The 19,474-nt window shown below is 51.8% G+C and overlaps 1 protein-coding gene across 2 annotated transcripts in view; it reads right to left on the bottom strand.

Annotated features, from left to right (window-relative positions):
- SUSD4 (sushi domain containing 4) overlaps nt 1-19,474 on the bottom strand; it is a 61,017-nt gene that overhangs the window by 20,577 nt on the left and 20,966 nt on the right. For both annotated transcript variants that reach the window (XM_059677415.1, XM_059677414.1), the window contains exon 3: nt 327-539. In XM_059677415.1, coding sequence (XP_059533398.1) covers nt 327-539 — 213 coding nt within the window. The remainder of the gene's footprint in view (nt 1-326; nt 540-19,474) is intronic.

Genomic DNA, 19,474 nt, shown 5'->3' with positions numbered 1-19,474 from the left:
TAAACAGCCCTAATCTGATCTGAGCTTCTCTCCTGCATCGACAACAACGGTGATGAATTGGATGGTCATTGAGATCGAGAGGGGAGATGATTACTTCTAACGCTGAGATGAATGGATGTGCCCCGGCCCTCATCACACACGCGTGCTTTTCCGTCAGCGAGCAGGACTAGCTCTGAAACGAGGACAGCATCCCCAGGCACGGACCCCTCTGGCACCCGCAGCCTTGGACCCCGGCAGCCATGGCAACGCCAGCTGGCCACAAGGCAGACACTGACCACGTGAGAGGTTTCCATGGGAGGGGAGGGGGGTGGGTGTAAGCACGTTACCTTCTTGCACACAGATGGATCTATCACTCGGGATCCACCCCAGGGTCCCATTGAGATGCTTAACACACAGTCTCTTCGTAGAGCCCTTCAGCTTGAATCCGTCCTGGCAATGATAGCGGGAGACGGAGCCTTCGAAGAAAACCCCTCCGCTGGGCGTCCTGAAGCCATTCTCGGGGACGCCGGGGTCAGCGCACACCTGGAGGTCATCGAAGCCTACATGGACAGAGAGAAGAAAAGGTGTCCCGACACATTCCAGCGCCGAGGGTCTTCCCAGCTAAGTGGCAGCTACTGTGTCCTCCCCGACACCATGGCCCACCCACCCAACCACACCAACCAGAGAGCCAGGAACGTAGGCGTCTAGTGCACAGCTCATTAGCGTTTCAGTTCCATGACCGAGGTCGCTTTTCAAGGAGGGAGGTGACATAAGCCACAAAAGGAACTGCCTCAACAGCTGGACGGAATGCTGACGACTGAGCGAGGAGACAGATTGGCCTTGAAGGGCGGGTGAGATTTCTACAGGCAGAGCCAGCTGTGGAGGGAGGCCTGGCCGGCGTTCTAACGGGAATGGCATGAGCGAGGGCCTGCGCTCAAGACAGTAGCCCATGTCCAGGGAGCAGAAAGTGGGCTCCATCGCTATACGGTGTGCGGAAGGGGCATGCTGGGAATGCCAGCCTCCCCCCTGCCCCTGCCCCCTGTCTCTCACCCCCGTCTGCCAGGCCTCGGTCAAGGTCCTCCTTGAAGGTCTAGGAGGCCTTCCTGAACCCCACACTCCCTCCCGCCCCGCCATCCCCCAGTGTCCCACCGCTGTGCCATGAACACAGTCCTGCATTGACCTACAGTGGGGCCTTGACTTACAAGTGTCCCGACTAACGAGTTTTTTGAGATACCAGCCTGTGTCTCTGCCGATTTTTTGCATTGAGTTGATAGAGTAATTTGAGTTAACGAGCTATTTAATGAGCTCGGTCGCGGAACGAATTAAACTCGTAAGTCAAGGCCCCACTGTAGTGGGAGAAGGACCGCCTCTCGTACCGGGCTGTGAGCCCTTCAAGGACAGGTCCTGCGACCTTCCCATCATGGCATCCAGAATCTCTCACAACATCCTACAGAGGGAGCGCTCCATCAGCGTCTGCTGAATGAGTAAATGGAGTTGGAAAAGGAAGCTGGAGACCTACTGGGTGATCCCAAGAAGCCAGGCTAAGCGAGGAGGCCAGTGTGGAGCCAGGGGACAGGCCCGTGGGCCCGGGAGGCCGACTGGTGGGGTGGGGAAGAGGCGATGAGCCTGAGAGGGCATGAGGGTACTGGAGGGGCAAGGAGGGCACCAGGGTACAGGGCATTTCCGTTTCAGGTCACCTGACTGGAGGTCGGGGTGAGGGAGATGCCCAGGTGGCTGAGATGAAGGCTGTCCTGGGCTGGATGGGAAGCCAGGCATGAGGAAGGGTCCTCCGTGAGCATAAGATCTGAATGCCCTGTCCAAGGGAAGGAAGGTAGCTCACCTCTTAGTTCTTACACAGCCAATGGACACATCCTCACGGAATAGGTACCAAAAATAGACACTCTAACCCAGGGCTCACCCCTCTTAGGGTGCTCCTCACCCTGTCACCGCTGGTCTACTCAGCTGTCTCTCTCACTGGGCTGTGAATCTGGGAGGAGGAGACCAGCTCTTATTCTTCACCTCCTCACCTCCTCGGCACCCGGCATGGTGTGTTGTGAGTGTGCACATCCCACCAGTGCTGCTAATAAAAGAGGAATGAATGGATGAGTGGAGGGAGGGAAAGAGGATAAAGAATAAGTGGGTGGATGGAAGGATAGAGGATGGGTGGGTGAATCAGTGGGTGATGGATAGATGGATGGATGAATAAAGGATAGATGGATAAATGGATGGGTAGATGGAGGATAGGTGGGTGGGTGGATGATGGATGGATGGATGGATGGATGGATGGAGGATAGTTGGGTAGATTGATGATGGATGGATGGATGGATGGATGGATGGATGGATGGAGGATAGGTGGGTGGGTGGATGATGATGGATGGATGGATGGATGGAGGATAGTTGGGTAGATTGATGATGGATGAATGGATGGATGGATGGATGGAGGATAGATGGGTGGATGGATGAAGCCATACAACATCTCCTCTGCTGGACTCATCAGGCAAACATCCCTCCCCCCTCCCCTATCGCTTCGATAACCTCTAAAGCCTATGTATTCCAGGGACAAGGGAGGTGTGATATGCCCCCTCCCCCCAGGCACAGACACCTTCTCCTCTCCTAACCTGAATGGACTGCTCTCTTCACATTTTTTACAACCTTCTTCCAATCCACATCCCCAGGCACCCCAGCCCTCCTCCTCCCTCTCCAGTGCAGGGCCAGAGGTGGGTGTATGCCAGGGATTCGGCTGAGACGTCTGTGCCCACCCCCTCCTGCCCCAACACGTGCTTTCTGACCAGTCACCGCCTGCGAACACATGAGCCATGCTGACTGCCGGGTCCTGGGCACAGGCCCTCACCACCCTGGGCCGCAAAACTGTTCTCTCTCAGAGAAGAACAGACAAGTCAAGGGAGAGATAAAGATCCGGCCTCAAATCTATCAGAAAAATGACCCCTGCCCTAATAAATAAATGATGAAGATCAGGATGTGAGAACAGCAGAGCTTCCCCGTGAATCTAATTCGTACTCTTCCTTTCCATATCCCTGCCCCTTTAAAAGGACATCCCCGTCCAGTCTCTGCTTTCACGTAACCATAGCTACCCCCTGACTCTGTGTCCCTGCCTGGGCCTGTGCTGATGATCAGGGTGCTGCTGGCCGTGGGCTCTAGCCGTTGGCGAAGGGGGGCATGAGAACCAGCAGTGAAAAGAAAGCAATTGGAAGGCGGGGCGGCATAAGGAGAAAAATATTCCTCATTTTGGACAACTAATCCCATCGAGCAAGATAGTAATTTTCTGGGGCTTGAAAGAGCTTCGATTCCACTTTGCAAACTGCCCCCAAGCGGATCGGGTCCCAGCCTGGGCCATTTTTTTTCTGTGGAGCTGTTCTCCTCGTGTCTTTCTGTAATGTTGATGGGCGGCCCATCAGATAACGTGTCCACTGAGGAGGCGGGCTGGCCTCGGGGCTGGGGAAGAGGAGTGGAGAGTAACATGCCTGCTGCCCACCGAACAATCTTATCCTAGGACCCTGCAGTCCTGAAATCGAGCCATCTCCCTCCCATTCTTCAAATTCTGTGACTGCTTTGGATCCAAGTAGCCACAGCCTGGGGAAGGGAGAGGCGTTCATGGAGTGATTTCCAACATGTATATTTTGGGGGTCAGATGGAGGATGGGACGTTCCATTTGAATGTCCTCAGAAGTGGCGTCCCCGAGCACTTGCTCCTGAATGCCATGGAGCGCAGCACTTATAGACAAGAGCGGGTCTTTGTGATGGTTCGTTTCCTGTGTCAACTTGGCTGGCCATGGGATGCCCAGATATTTGACCCAACGGTATCCCTGGGGTGTCTGTGAGGGCCATTCTGGGTGAGGTTAACATGTGAGTGGTTGACTGCGTGAAGCAGACTGCCCTCCCGCATGTGGTGGGCCGCAGCTAATCCGTTGAGGGCCTGCACAGAATAGAGGCTGGGGAAGGGAGATACACTCTCTCCGCCTGCCTGACTTCAAGCCGGACATCCGTCTTCCCTTGACTCGGACTGGAACTTACACCATCGGCTCTCCTGGGTCTCTCCAGCTGCCAACAGTAGATCTTGGACTTCCCAGCGTCTATAAATGCATGAGCCAATTCCTTCTGAGTGTGTGTGTGTGTGTATGTGTGTGTGTGTGAGAGAGAGAGAGAGAGAGAGAGAGAGAGAGAGAGAGAGAGAGACTCCTATTGGTCTGTTTTCTCTATTGTGAAATGTAAGAGAGATGGAAACACACATAATGCATGACTGGCAAGTGGTAAGTGCACAATAAATGTAGGGTATTCCTTATCCATCGGTTCCCTAAAGAACCAAAAAGTACAACTTCATAAAAAGGCAATCCCCTCATTTCCGAGAGCCACCGTCGTTTCCAAAAATATCCAAGCTATTTTCCCCCTCATCTGCCCCAGAATTAAGTGACTTTGCAAAGGACTGTTGACTTTTAAGAATAACAACGGAGTGCTTCACTTAGCCAACAGCTAAGCCGTAAGCTGGTAACATACACTTCCAGAGAACTGAACTCTGATTTCTCTAACTTAAGACGCCAGCTTGGAGGGGGACTCGAGGGGCAGCAAGCAGGGACAGCTCTGGTCTTCGTTACCAAGACAGCAGCCGGTTCCTTGGAAAACTCCCCAGTGTCCGCTCTCAGGGCGAGCAGTCAAGCTCCACGGAACCCCCGATGCAGGCGCAAGGCCAGGTCCATACCTGGGCCCCAGTGAGTCGCACCCAAACCAAACAAACAGAAAACACCAAGGCTGTGAGGATTCAGGGAGAAAGAGCTCAGAGCACAAGAACCAGACGAAGACAAATTTTTCAGTAGGAACGAACACAAACACTTCGACAAGGGAAATCAAAGGTTTCCAAATGGATTTTGTTTGTGAACTGAGTGCTGGACCACTCAGTGTATTAACGGTTACATATCTGAGAGGTATCTGGGCCCGGCCGGCGTGGCTCAGTGGTAGAGCGTCGACCTATGAACCAGGAGGTCAGGGTTCGATTCCCGGTCGGGCACATGCCCGGGTTGCGGGCTCCATCCCCAGTGGGAGTGTGCAGGAGGCAGCCAATCAGTGATTCTCTCTCATCCCTGATATTTCTACCTCTGCCTCCCTCTCTTCCTCTCTGAAATCAATAAAAAATGTATATTTTTTAAAAAGAGATATCTGGGGGAAGAAAGGGAAGGTGATTACTGTTACCATTTATTAGGCTAAACAGATTTTTCACTACAAAAGCAGTGTCTCTTGGGAAATACAGCGAAGACGGGGCTCACTATTATAGTAATATTTCTGCCACACCAATAGCGCAATACTGCTTATTACAGCAAATTTATACTAACGAGATACCACTTAAACCTAGTTCTGTGAAGACACAACAGTGAGTTGGGGAATATGGAATTTATCCATGTGGGTTGAGGGCTCAGTATTCTGGATTTCATTACCCAGAGTACACACTGAACACTGCGCCGTGATAATATTATACTTATTAGTTATCGACATAACAGCAACTCTGAATATTTGGATGGCGATCAAGTTAGGCAACTGTTCCCTAGAAACAGTGAGAATGTGTGCACGTTTCAAGAAGGAACCAGAGATGAACATGACGTCTGCTATGTCTGAGCAAGGAAATGTAGCACAACGAAGTCTTCACAGCATAATTTAGACCTGATTAAAGTGGATGGAGGCCACAGATGTGGAAGTCATGGCGTCCCCCGTTTGACGCCGGGACTGATGTGAGCTCCCTGGGGATTTAATTCGCGCTGATTACCCCATCATTCCTGGATCCTCCCACTCCGTTTCAGGGCCAATAAAACTGATAACGATGCTAACTCGGAAAGCGATTTTTCACTCCGGTCTCACGGTACCGCTTCATAAGAGCATGGCCCGCTAACGTAACGAAATCACTCCAGAGGATGACAGTATGACATGGAAAAGCAGAATAAACCGTTGCATCTGCTCGAAATAAAGCAAGCACAGGCAACCATTCATCGGAGAACAAGGACTTCTCCCAGCAACGCGAAGATGGTGGCTTGGGCATGTCCCAGCTGATAGAAACTTTAGGATTACCGGGTGAGTCAAGGAAGACGGCAAGGATGAATAAAAGAACGGATTCACACCTTTTAAATGCGGTTCTTTCCTAAAGCAAATCCTTACGGAGCCAAATGAGGTTGCCCGTCTAGCCGAGCTCCGCGACCCTGGACAGATAACTGCATCTTCCAGGCTTTTCGCATCTTATCCCTAAACAAGGCAACTGGATGACTTCTCAGCTCCCTTCCACGTTTAAATCCAGAACTTCTAGACCAGTGGTTCTCAACCTTCCTAATGCCGCGACCCTTTAATACAGTTCCTCATCATGTTGTGGTGACCCCCAATGTCATTGTTACAAATTGAACATCATTAAAGCATAGTGATTCATCACAAAAACAATAGGTAATTATATATGTGTTTTCCGATGGTCTTAGGCGACCCCTGTGAAAGGGTCGTTCGACCCCCAAAGGGGTCACGACCCACAGGTTGAGAACAGCTGTTCTAGACTCTTTCTGGTTTAAAAATAAATAAATAAATGGTAACAAACCCTCCCCCCCCCTCCAAGGCACAAACACTTACATGGAAACAGCCCGCATGACAATTCATGGGTGGCTTGAAACAAACCAACAAAAACTCCCAGAAATGGCTTTCTGCTGTCTTTAAAAACTCCGATTCCCTTTCTTTTCTGTGAGCAACACTAACGCATAAGAGCTCGACAGTTCACAGAGCGTTTTACGTGCGGGATCGCAGCTCCGCCACGGAACGGCCCCGAGAGACCAATAGGACAGGCGGGAGGATCCGTTCTCACAGGCACACATGAGCATCCGACCGCCAATGAATGGTCCTACCTTTACAGCCGCCCCGTCAGAAATCCCGCGCATTCCCTCCCCACGGTGGTTCATTCACAAACGGCCTCCACATTGTGGGTGTCACACTCTCAAGTGCCACCCGGACTTCCCCAGGGTTTGGGGACCGGGAGGAAGAGCAAGGTTCCGGGGGAAGCAGAACACGGAAAAGCAGCCACTGCTGACGTAGGGCGGTGTCGTGCAAGGAGACTGTCTGCGGTCACCACCGAGATGCTCTTCCCTCCTACTAACAGGAAGGCCTCAGCAGACACTCAGTCAAGGAACGAAGAGTTCAGGGCTCTGTTTGTTTCTTTCTTTCTTTTAAAGATAATTAGCTCAAGGAAAACCTTGCTTCCATCACCTATATATATAAAGTCACCATAAAAAATCTGCTCAGGCCGAAACCGGTTTGGCTCAGTGGATAGAGCGTCGGCCTGCAGACTGAAGGGTCCCAGGTTCGATTCCGGTCAAGGGCATGTACCTGGGTTGCGGGCATATCCCCGGTGGGAGATGTGCAGGAGGCAGCTGATCGATGTTTCTCTCTCACCGATGTTTCTAACTCTCTATCTTTCTCCCTTCCTCTCTGTAAAAAATCAATAAAATATATTTTTTAAAAAAAATCTGCTCAGCCCGGCCAGTGTGGCTCAGTGGTTGATCGTCGACCTATGAACCAGGAGGTCACGGTTCGATTCCCGGTCAGGGCACATGCCCAGGTTGCAGGCTCGATCCCCAGTGCGGGGCATACAGGAAGCAGCCAATCAATGATTCTCTCTCATCATTGATGTTTTTCTCTCTCCCTCTCCCTTCCCCTCTGAAATCAATAAAAATTTAAAAAATGTGCTCAGATGTTCCAGTCACCACCATTTCTGCTCTGTCCCCCTAGGAATCGGGTGTCTTTGGTCAAAGCCACAACATGGTTCATGCATCAATTATTAGCACTGAATGTTAATGATTACAACACAATTCCCCACATGAATAGTTAACTAAAAAAAACACAAGAAGTATATTATAGCATGATCCTTTTTTAAAAATACACAAAAAGGAGGCATGTGCATAGAAAAAAAGAAAAAGAAATCTGCCTAAATTTTAACTGGGTTATTTGGGGTTGAAGGTTGATTTTTATATTCTTTACATATGTCTATATATTCCAAATTCTCTGCAATGAAACATTTATAATTAAAAATAAATGAATAGTGCCCTAGCTGGTTTGGCTCAGTGGATAGAGTGTCAGCCCATGAACCAAAGGGTCCCAGGTTCGATTCCGGTCAAGGGCACGTACCTCGGTGGCAGGCTCCTCCCTGGCCCAGGCCCTGGTCGAGACTCGTGCAGGAGGCAACCAGTCGATGTGTCTCTCTCACATCGATGTTTCTCTCTGTCTTTCCCTCTCGTCTCCACTCTCCCTAAAAATCAATGGGAAAATATCCTCGGGTGAGGATTAAAAAATAAAAACTGAATTTTTTTAAGTGTATGCTAGTGGCACGGGTGTGTTAAACTGGGGATGGATCACTGACAGGCTCAAATATTAGGAACAGAGCAGTGAGGTTCTTCTAGAGAAGCGTGGTTCCCGGAGCCAGAGCTGCCGTGATGGGCACTAAACTCCACAGAGACGGCTACAAACATCATCACTTCACTCTAGCGGGCGCCTTAATTCATTTCCTCCCAGGAGGAATGGAGCCAACTCCGGGCGCCCCAGACGCTGACATGGCCCAGGGCTGCTGGAATCCAGCGTGCTGCCCGTGTGGTTACAGCCCTCCTTCCCAGGAGGGGGGCAGCACTGAAAATCCGGGGGCCCACACCCGGCAGACAGCACGAGACCAGGAGAGAGCAAAGCCGACGGGGAGCCCAGGGTGACACAGCTGGCTGGTAGGGACCGGTAATGAACCGTGACTTCCTATCTGACATCACTTCATGTCCCAAACCCTGGATTATAAATAGGCCGTCCGCGGAGTTCGTTTGTGAGGAAGCGAGGCTGGATCAAAAACGTCTGGATGAAATGCCACCGGTTCCCAAAACAAACACCCTCTTCTCCGACGGTAACCCGCACACCCCCCGGAGGAGAAAGACCAAAGCCGCAGGTGACGTGAGATGTTCTCCCGGCAGCCCCGGGGGCCGCCATGGCGCACCTTCACTTCAAAGAAAAACAAATCACCGTCACGAAAGGGCATCGAAAAATGGGCTCTTTTTATGTGCAGATTTCTACCCTGATTTGCGGTTTAAAATGTGTGTTACAGCCCTGACCGGTGTGCTCAGTGGTTAGAACACTGGCCCGTGCTCCCAAGGGTCTCAGGTTCGATTCCTGGCCAAAGGCTCGTACCTGGGTTGTAGGTTCAATCCCCCCGGGACCCGGTTGGGGCATGTGCACGTGTGGGAGACAACCAATTGCTGGGTCTCTCTCACATTGATGTATCTCTCTCTCACACACACATTGATGTTTCTCTCTCTCCCCCTCTCTCCCTTCCACTCTCTCTAAAAATCAATGGAAAAAAAAACCCTCAGGTGAGAATTAATAAAAGGCCGCGTTACAGCAGTGATGGGGGTAGACTTGGTGAGCAGTCCAATACAGGAATGAGGGCATGTAGGAGGAATGCAAAGGAAAAAGGCAAACACATACTCGTTTGCTCAGGAACGGGCTCAGGTTTTTCTGTTCTTGTTTCTTTTTTCTTGCAAAATTTTATACACTCTCCAAACCTCTATAACATAGAAGCCCGCGTGTCTTTCTCCCGTCTCCAACTGCAGCCTGCGTGCACGATCGTTCCTGGCCAGAAAGGAAACTAGGAAACAGGATTGCGGGGACCTGGGCCTGGGCCCGTGCCTCCGTTCTTATCGCCGAAAGAACAGCACAGAACTTTCTGCTCCCCGAGTCGGCTGGCGGCTAATTTCCTCTGAGCTCAATTCGTTTTTCTAATTTCATCTCTCGGCTATTATTCCAGCGAGAAGTGCAAGCCGTGTCTCCACCTGCCGGGTCCTTTTCATTAGCGGCCAAATGAGTGAGCGGGAATCACGTGCTCCATTTGCACCGCTAACGGTCCGGTTCTTGAATGTGGTGCTTAAAATATGTCATACCAGCCCCTCCGGAAAAACCATATGCTACTGGTTACACCAAAGGACCCTGGGCTCCTGCAGGCCGGGCCAGTCACACCTTGAGCCGCCTGCAGACGAGGTTGTCATCATTTTAAAGTTGGAGAGGGAGAAAATGAAGCAGCTGCTATTTCAGGTTTTATGGAGCCTGCAATTTGTCTCATTAGCTGGCAAATAGGACAGGCCGGGAGCGAAAGCAGCTCCAGGCCAGCTCTCGTATTAGCGTCCCTTCTCTCCTGTCTCTGCAGAAAGTAAGAAAAAAAATCCCTCTTTTATTTAAAAGAAACATAAGCAAGCTTATTAAAAACAGAAGAATTCCCAAATAACGCCCCCATCTGCTGAGTTTAGCCGTAAGAAAACCTCGGAGAAGACGTGACTTTAACAGACATATACGGAGAGTGGCGGGGAGATGGAGTGTGGAAACTGGTGGGGGTTTTACCGGGTTCTAAGCAAAGACCGTTCATCGCTCAGACACACCTCGTGTAGGTACAGTTTCTCCTAAACCACGTTTAACTCGCCCTATGACCTCAGCCACTTCACTACAGAGAACAAAAGAACATGACTTCCTTTCATATGGTTGAAAGCAACCTGGTGGCTCCCCGGAGCCTGGGGACTTGAACTTGGGGAGCTGTGGATCCTGCTTGCTCTGGGGATCCTCCAGCTCAGTAAAGGGCACGCACGGGACACAGGGGTCCGCTGTGCATCTGGCAAAAGGCAGGCGGGGTTCCAGGCCAGAGCCCAGGCGCAAGCCCAGTGTTCTCCTTGCCTGGCACCCTCGGGCCTGGGACCACCTGCAGGACCCTGTCCCTGGGAGCTGTCACCAGCCTCAGAGACTCCAGAAGGCATTGCATGTGCACTCACAGTGTCCTGGGGCAGACCGTCTAATCACTGAGAACGCGTCCGCTGGCTGGAAATGTATCTTCTCGGGGGGAGAGGGGGGCGGGGGATGTCTTGTTGGCTCTAGTCCACAGGGAAGCAGCTGACTCTGATCTCGTTAGCCACAGACAATCTTTCCCTCCACACTCGGGACTGGACGCAGACGGAACACCATAGGGGTAATGTTGTCTGTCAGCGGTAAAATAATTAGTGTTCTCTAAAAAAAAAAAATTTTTTTAAAGAAAATTGGCATTTTTTACCTGTGCTGCTAGACATGATAATCACAGCGACAAAATGTCCAAGTATGTCTGTCTATGATCCTGTATAATAAAAGCGGAGTATGCAAACTGTCCCCTTGACCAGGAGTTGTCTGGGAGTTCGACCAGGGGGCGGGGCCGTCTGGGGGAAGGGAGGGAGGCCCCCGCTGGAGGGGGATGTAAGAGGGAGGTAAGGGGGGGGATACCCAGTGGCAGCCGCTAGAGACCCTACCGGTGCACGCATTTGGTGCACTGGGCCTCTAGTTAACAGATATTTGACTCCGCATGTTGAACAAAGGGCCCTCAGGCGCAGTGTCTCAGTCCTTCCTCCTGGGCCCTTATGTCACAAGGACCCCAGGGCTCTGAGCCGTTACGTGACTTGCTTCTGGTCTCAGGGTAAGAGGCCTCAGAATGAAGACTGGCACCAGCCCCTTCCTGCCCTGGCCACCCAACCATGCTCTGTACGGGGTTGTCCAGTGGCTCTGAGTTCCGGATCTACCTACTCTGTTCTTAAAGGTTCCTGATTCCTCTCGTGGGACAGATCGGGGACCCCTCTCTGGGCAAAATGCACCTCTTTGCTTGCTTTCCCCCCCACCTGACAGCCCACACCATTCAGAGACTCCGTGCACCTGCCCAGGCAATGGGCAGTCCCGGCGGCCGACCTTCAGTTGTGTCCGGTTGCTGATCCTGTCCTCGTACTTGGTGTACCTCCTCTGTTCCCCTCCAGCTCCCTGTACTCTCTGGGGGTGATTTTACACTTCAATCCAGCAGCCATATCAATGGGCATGAAGAAGAGTGAGAAAAGAGGGATTTGAAGTCCGGTTTTCTATTTATAATCCGGGAGAAGGCTAAGACACCTGCAGATTTGGGATTGTGAACGGCCTTCGTTTCCCCAAATTATCCCATTCTTGACCAACAAACAAGAGTGACCGTGGGTGGCCTGTTTTGACTTAATACTTTACAATCTTATTCCAAAAAACTTGAAAACGCCTTTGCCTGAAATCGCCATGCCTTTCCCCAAGCGCTCACACTCTTAAGTCCTTTTCCCCAAGGCTGTAGCTTTCCCCAGCCCTTCATCTATGTATGCCTCCCTCCCCCCGCCACTATCTCTCTTTTATAATCATTTGTGTTCTGTGCTCCTCTCCAACTCTACGATCTTAGAAGGAACACACTCCTGATTCCTTTCTGCATCCCTCCGGTGCTTACTGCTGGCCTTTCACATGGGTAGAGCTCAGCAAAAGTCGATTTAGTAAATGGACCAATGCTTGATGGATGGTGATGGATGGGCAGATGGGTGGGTGGATGGATGGATGGATGGATGATGGATGGGCAGATGGGTGGATGGATGGATGGACAAATGGGTGGATTGATGGACAGGTGGGTAGATGGCAGGATAGAGAGATGGAAGAGGGACGGATGGATGGGTAATTAAATGGCAAGATAGGCAGATGACTGAATGATGAATGAAAAAAATGGAAGAGAGAAGGGAGACTCTTCCTTCTGCATGCTACTACCACTGACTCTCTTTTTGTATTTCTCTGGAAATATTTACTCGTCCTCATTCTCACACTCATTTGACTCCTAGGCATATTCGTAGTCGAGGAAGGTTTGTAATTTCTCTGCTGCCACCACTCAATTGAAAGCATGCCGGCAGGCTGCAGCCAGGGAAACCCACCAAAGGCCCAACATCTGAGGGGCTAAGCCACAGCCCACATGTCACTGTCCTCACTTCCTATTTTAAAAAAACAAAGGTGCCCTAGCTGGTGTGGCTCAGTGGATAGAGCATCAGCCTGTGGACTGAAGGGTCCAAGGTTCGATTCTGGTCAAGGGCACATGCCCGGGTTGTGGGCTCGATCCCCAGTGGGGGGCGGGCAGGAGGCAGCCGATCAATGATTCTCTCTCATCATTGATGTTTCCATCTCTCTCTCCCTCTCCCTTCCTCTCTGAAATCAATAAAAATATATTTTTTAAAAAACAAAAAAAAACAAAGGTATTCTGTTTGGAAAATTCCCCAGGTCTTCCTTCTCGCGCCTGCTTCATAGGGTTTCCAAGTTCTCCTGAAATATCTTTATTCTTTCCTAAGCCCCTCACTGCCTATTTTCATGACATGTAAAGTCTTAAACAGGGAGATGCTGAAAACAACAAAGGAGAAAATAAAGTCCACAGTCAGAAAAATGAAATAGGCTCGCTGACAGCCAAAGGAGGACCTGCCAATAACAAGGCCGTTTGTCTTAGTTACCGCTTTTCACTTTCCCTCTCTCCTGGCGTTAATAGAAATAAAACGGCGCGTCCCCAGCCTCCCGCAGCTCACGCACAGCTAGCACCCCAGGCGATCGGAGCCACGGAGTTCACGTACAGTGGAGACAAATTCAAGTAAACAGACTGGAGACGCGATGGACTGCAGCGTTGAGTCCGTGGCACTAGCCACCATCGCTGGCGGGTTTTACGTTAACAAAAAAAAAAAAAAAAAAAAAAAAGGAGAGTCCTGGGGGTGAACGGGCCCATGTAGACAGCAAGAGCCTTCCCATCCCAGGAATGTATCTGCTAGAAGGAAAAGATGGAAGGGCAGCGGAGAGAGGGGAGTGGAATGAGTTCTGGCAAATGGTGATTTGGGATCTTTGTTCCAATAAACATGCCTGCGCCCACGTACAGTTTTGCTGCAGCCTGCACCCCCCCACCCCGTTTTCATAACCTCTAGAGGCATGACTGACTCACTGCAGGAAGGGGTACTTCCCTATGACAGGCCCGCCCAGGGTCACCTATTAAATTCCTATGCTTCTGCTTCACCATCAGATTCGTACTATTTTCTCTGATGACACTGACAATTCTAACTGCTTAGAGAGGCAACAACTGCCCATGATCAAAAGAGTAATAATAGCCCGGCCAGTGTGTGGCTCGGCGGTTGAGCATCTACCTAGGAACCAGGAGGTCCCGGTTCGATTCCCAGTCAGGGCACATGCCCAGGTTGCGGGCTCGATCCCCAGTGTGGGGCGTGCAGAAGGCAGCCGGTCCATGATTCTCTCTCATCATGGATGTTTCTCTCTCTCTCTCCCTCTCCCTTCCTCTCTGAAATCAATAAAAATATACTCTTTTTTAAAAAAAGAGTAATAATGACGACTTAGATTTGATTTGCCGGCGCTTTAGAGTTCGCAAGCGGCTTTCAAATCCCAGCGTCAGGGAGAGACCTGCTCCTTAGCCCGTAACCAACGCCCTGGGCCGCTGTGTCCCAAAGGCAAGCTTCCCCTTTCTCTCGATTCCCATTCCAAGCCGCCTGTGAAACCCTGTGTGCCCACAAAGCCTGTCACTTCCAGCAACACACAGCTGGACCTGTGTCCCCCCTCCCCACTGAAAGGGCCCCCGAAAGGCAATGCAAGCACGGCCTGGAAACTGCAGGCGCCCCGCACGCACCGTCGACTTGAAAGCCCTTGGTTTCCCTCCATGGCCTTTGGGACCGTCTACGCAGGCAGAAGCCAGGTCCTTGGGCCTGAGACTTTGCAGCAGCCAGTGGCCTGCCTCACGCACTGTGCAAGGCCTCCGTTCACGTGACTTTGTGTGACTTCAAAAAATAATATATGGCCCTAACCGGTTTGGCTCAATGGACAGAGCATCGGCCTGTTGACTCAAGGGTCCCAGGTTCGATTCCGGTCAAGGGCATGTACCTTGGTTGCAGGCACATCCCCAGTAGGGGGTGTGCAGGAGGCAGCTGATCGATGTTTCTCTCTCATCGATGTTTCTAACTCTCTATTCCTCTCTGTAAGAAATCAATAAAATATATGTAAAAAAATAATAATATATGGTTTTATTGAGAAGAGTGGAGAGAGAGAGAGAGAGAGAGAGAGAGAGAGAGAGAGAGAGAGAGAGAGGTGAGAGCAAAACATTGATTGGCTTGGCTGTCTCCTACATGCCCTGTACTGGGGACCAAACCCATAACCTGGGAATGTGCCCTGACCGGGAACTGAACCTGCGACCTTTCGGTGCAGGGCACGATGCTCACCTAACTGAGCCCCACCAGCCAGGGCTGGGTGACTTTTTAGCCAACCAGAGAGACTCCAACAAAGCCATCTGCTGCCACAAGCAGGAGCCTGAGGAGCCGGGAGGCCCCCGGCGTGGACCTGCTCTGGCCCGGTGACGCTGACCAAGACGTGCCCGGGAGGATGTGTGCTCACCTCGTCTTCAGCAAGAAATCACCCCCCAAACCCGCTGGAGGATAGCAACGACGTGTCCGCAGTAAATTGAAAAGGACAGTAAAAGGGACAAGACAACTGCTAATGGGTAAGACAGGGCCAGTCCTTCCTAAATCCTAAAGCGACATTGTGCAATTCCAGGCCCCGGGGCCGCTCACCTGGCTGACTCCCACCAGCATCCCGGTTCCTGAAATCCCAGGGGGCGGCCCTGGAGGGCTGCATGGGCCCCTGCAGGGAGGGCTGGGTCTTGGGGACAGAGAGAAAGCCCCCTTTCTCTCCAGCTTCTGAGTCCTCGCCCACTTAGTCAAATGCCAATTACTAAGTAAGGCAGCAGTCGGGGTGGCGTGTCAGGGACCCTCTATGCGGCCATAAAATACAGGGCATTTGGCTCATAAAATATTTGGAGGATGCTATTAGGAAGCACAGCGAGGCCACCGCAAAGCAACTTGTTTCCTCCATGACCAGATACCCACGTATCTACGGCAAATATCACAGTGTGTGTGGAAATGACATATCTCTCTTCAGACGCGGTACCTGCACGCCAACACGCATCCAAGGGATTAAATTACTTGCTCTCCTGCAGAAATTGGGTAGTTACTGCGGCTGGCGTCGCTGACAATTTTCAGAAGCTCGAGTTCGTTCCTGACCACCCGCCTTCCTAGTTCATTTCACTAGGAGATAAATGGTTTCTTAGGGCCTGTCCATTTCACCCAGACATCGCTGGTTATTTTTAAGGCTGTAATTTGGATCTGAGGCTTTAACATACACTTACTGGGCACTCAGACATGGCCTGGCCGCACTGGATGAGTTATTCTGCAATTCTTTTCTGTTGTTGTTTTTAAAAGATTTTTTTTAATTGATTTTTAGAGAGAGAAGAATGGAGAGGGAGAGAAGAGAGAGAGAGAGAAACATCAATGTGAAAGTGAAACATTGATTAGTTGCCTCCTGCACACCCCCTACCGAGGATCGAGCCTGCAACCTGGGTATGTGCCCTGACCAGGAATCGAACCAGCAACCTTTCAGCACAGGGGACAACAGCCAACTAACTGAGCCACGCTGGCCAGACCTGGTCTGTAATTCTTTTCTTTTTTTTAATATATATATTTTTATTAATTTCAGAGAGGAAGGGAGAGGGAGAGAGAGATTGAAATATCAAGGATGAAAGAGAATCACTGATTGGCTGCCTCCTGCATGCCCCCCACTGGGGATCGAGCCCACAACCCAGGCATGTGCCCTTGACCGGTATCGAACCTGGGACCCTTCAGTGTGTAGGCCGACGCTCTATCCACCGAGCCAAACCAGCCAGGGCATGCAATTCTTGGTGATTGGAGGAAGTTGTGGGGAGATGGGAGTCTCTACAGACAAGCCCCTCCTTCTTCAGGCCACGGGGACACACACAGGACCAGGGATTAAAACTTCATGCAATGCCCTAGCTGGTTTGGCTCAGTGGATAGAGCGTCGGCCTGCGGACTGGAGGGTCCCAGGTTCGATTCCGGTCAGGGACACGTGCCTGGGTTGTGGGCTCGGTCCCCGGTTGGGGGCGTGCGGGAGGCAGCTGATCGATGATTCTCATCATTGATGTTTCTATCTCTCCCTCTCCCTTCTTCTCTGAAATTAATAAAAAAAATTAAAAAAAAAAAACTTCATGCAATGGCTTGGTGGCCCTCAGCTGGATCCCTCCACTCCTGCCCCTGTTCCTTACGGCTTCCCCTGGCTAAGGGGGCCTGGGGGAGGGGAGGGACCATTCTAGCAGTCCCTTGCCACAGCCACCTTCCACAATGTCCCCACCCCAGTGGTTGTCCCTGGCCACGTGCCCCTGGCCCTCAGGGTGGACACTGCCCACCCACCACCCCACGCTGCCTTGTGTTCCTCCAGCCGCTCCTTCTAGAGCTTGGACGGCCTTCTTTCCGTGTCCCCATGACAGAAGCCCGTATGTCTGTACACAGTCCACATGTGCCTGTAAGGACTTGACAAAACTCACCCAGGTAAGGGTCCGGGTGGGCACGAACACCAGCTCTCCTGACTCCCAATGTCACGCTAGGTCATGTCCCAGCTCCTGGCACATGGAGGTCTGAGAGTATCCGTGAAGGCGTGACCCTGCACCCACAGCCCATAACTCCAGCCTCCGTGCCTGGCTCAGAAGCAGCCGCACGCCTGCCCAGAACCCCGGGAGAGGTGGCCGAGATGGTAGGAAAGGCTACTGCCACCAGCCCTCCAACGGGTCGCCCGCTGCCAGGTCGCAGGCTTGACCCCCGGTAGGGGGCGTGCAGGAGGCCACTAATCAATGCTTCACTTTCACATCGATGTTTCTCTCTCTCTCTCTCTCTCTCTCTCTCTCTCTCCCCCCCCCCACGCACCTCCCCCCAAAGCATACTTTCTTAAAAGAATCTTCACGATTCATTGTTCTTGTTTTATTGTCATCTTCCCTCTAGAGCAGTGGTTCCCCACCTTGTGTTGGCCATGCCCCCCCTAAGCATCTCTAACGTCCTGATGCCCCGCCCCCTCCCGACATAGAATCCTTATTATTCAAAAAGTGAGCTCCTATTCACGTGGAGGAAGCCTCAAAGGCCATTCACTTGGTCTAAACAAGCTTCCAACGAACATGGCATCCATGACAGAGAAAAATAAAAGAACGGAAGGATTGCTGAAGTCCAGAGGAAGAAATCACTAAGAAATTGTTTAAAAATAATAATAATATGAAGCGATATGAAAAGATAGCAAATAAAGTTTCAAAACATATAAGAGAGAACTGGAATGCATCAATATGTCGCAATATGCATTTATATACTGTAGACGAGACCCCTAGAACCATAAAAAGCCCAAAAATTTCACTGTTAAGAACTCCTTCTCGAGCCGAAACCGGTTTGGCTCAGTGGATAGAGCGTCGGCCTGTGGACTGAAGGGTCCCAGGTTCGATTCCGGTCAAGGGCATGTACCTGGGTTGCGGGCACATCCCCAGTGGGAGATGTGCAGGAGGCAGCTGATCGATGTTTCTCTCTCATCGATGTTTCTGGCTCTCTGTCTCTCTCCCTTCCTCTCTGTGAAAAATCAATAAAAATATATTTAAAAAAAAAAAGAAAAAAAAGAACTCCTTCTCGAATTGCCCCCCTTAAACATCAAACTGCCCCCCTGTGGGGCGGGGGCCCCACGTGGGGAACCGCTACTCTGGACTGTACACTCTGTGAGGGCCGACTGCGCCTGTGGCAGTCCCCACAGTTCCCTTGATGCTCAAATATTAGCAGATGCAGGGATGCCGCCTCCTAGAGCCGGCCCACCAACAGTGGGGGAGGCCTTGAGTGCCTAGATTCAGCTCGAGGTGTGAGGGACATGGAGGTCTGAGAGTAATGAATTCCTAAAAACAGGGTGGAGGTGGGGGGGTGGGGCGTGGGAAGAAACAGAAGCTCTCGCCACAACCACGTGCTAACGGCAGACGCTCTACCGAAATCTTGAGACCGGGGAGCGAGCCACCTGCTCAGAGGACGCAATTGGGACACTGGGGCCCCAGAGCCAGCGCCACGTGCGTGGGCCCATGAGCTGTGCGCCTAACTGTCAGGCACACCTCTGGCTCCCTCGCCTGTCAGCGGTGTGGTCACCTGCTACATGACCGGTTTACAACGTCATCACAGGCCGGCTTCTGTGCTCAAGAGGCAGGGGCACGGTTTTTAGCACAAACGGAGGGAAAACAAAGGCGGCTCAGAGGGAGGAAATGAGGCCAGCAGCACGCACCTCCTCCGGGAAGATCCCAGGGGCCCAGAAAGCCTGCCACGGGGACGGAGACGGAGGCGGCCAGCCCGGGCAGGGCCTCTCGCCCCAACAGGACGAGATCTGTCCCAGCCTCGGTCCCTGGGCTCCGAGGGGCGGCCTGGACTATTTTTCGTCTCGTCAGAAAGGTGAATGGAAATAGTACATGTATCCAGGGCAGCTCTGCACAGGCCCCGGGGGAAAAGGCAGGTTTTGTGGTTTGGTTGGAAGTACAGTGCGGAGAAAAGATGTAGCTGATGGCTACAGCAGACGGGTGGGGGCTGTTCCCTCCCTCGGGAACATCCAGTCCTCTCGGATCCGGTGTGGGATCCAGGGAGTCACCCCACCCACCTCACGCCCCGGCCGACTCTCCGAGCAGCTGCCACACAGATGAATTTCCACTCTCCACCCAGATCCACCGTCACTGAGCCTGGGGCACGAGGCCACGCAGTCTTTGTAGAAACTCCCCGGCGACTTCGGACGCA

Source organism: Myotis daubentonii, chromosome 20 (assembly GCF_963259705.1).
Source record: "Myotis daubentonii chromosome 20, mMyoDau2.1, whole genome shotgun sequence".
Lineage (NCBI taxonomy): Eukaryota > Metazoa > Chordata > Mammalia > Chiroptera > Vespertilionidae > Myotis > Myotis daubentonii.
The sequence above is the reverse complement of the archived record's forward strand: the minus strand, read 5'-3'. Positions and strand labels throughout refer to the sequence as shown.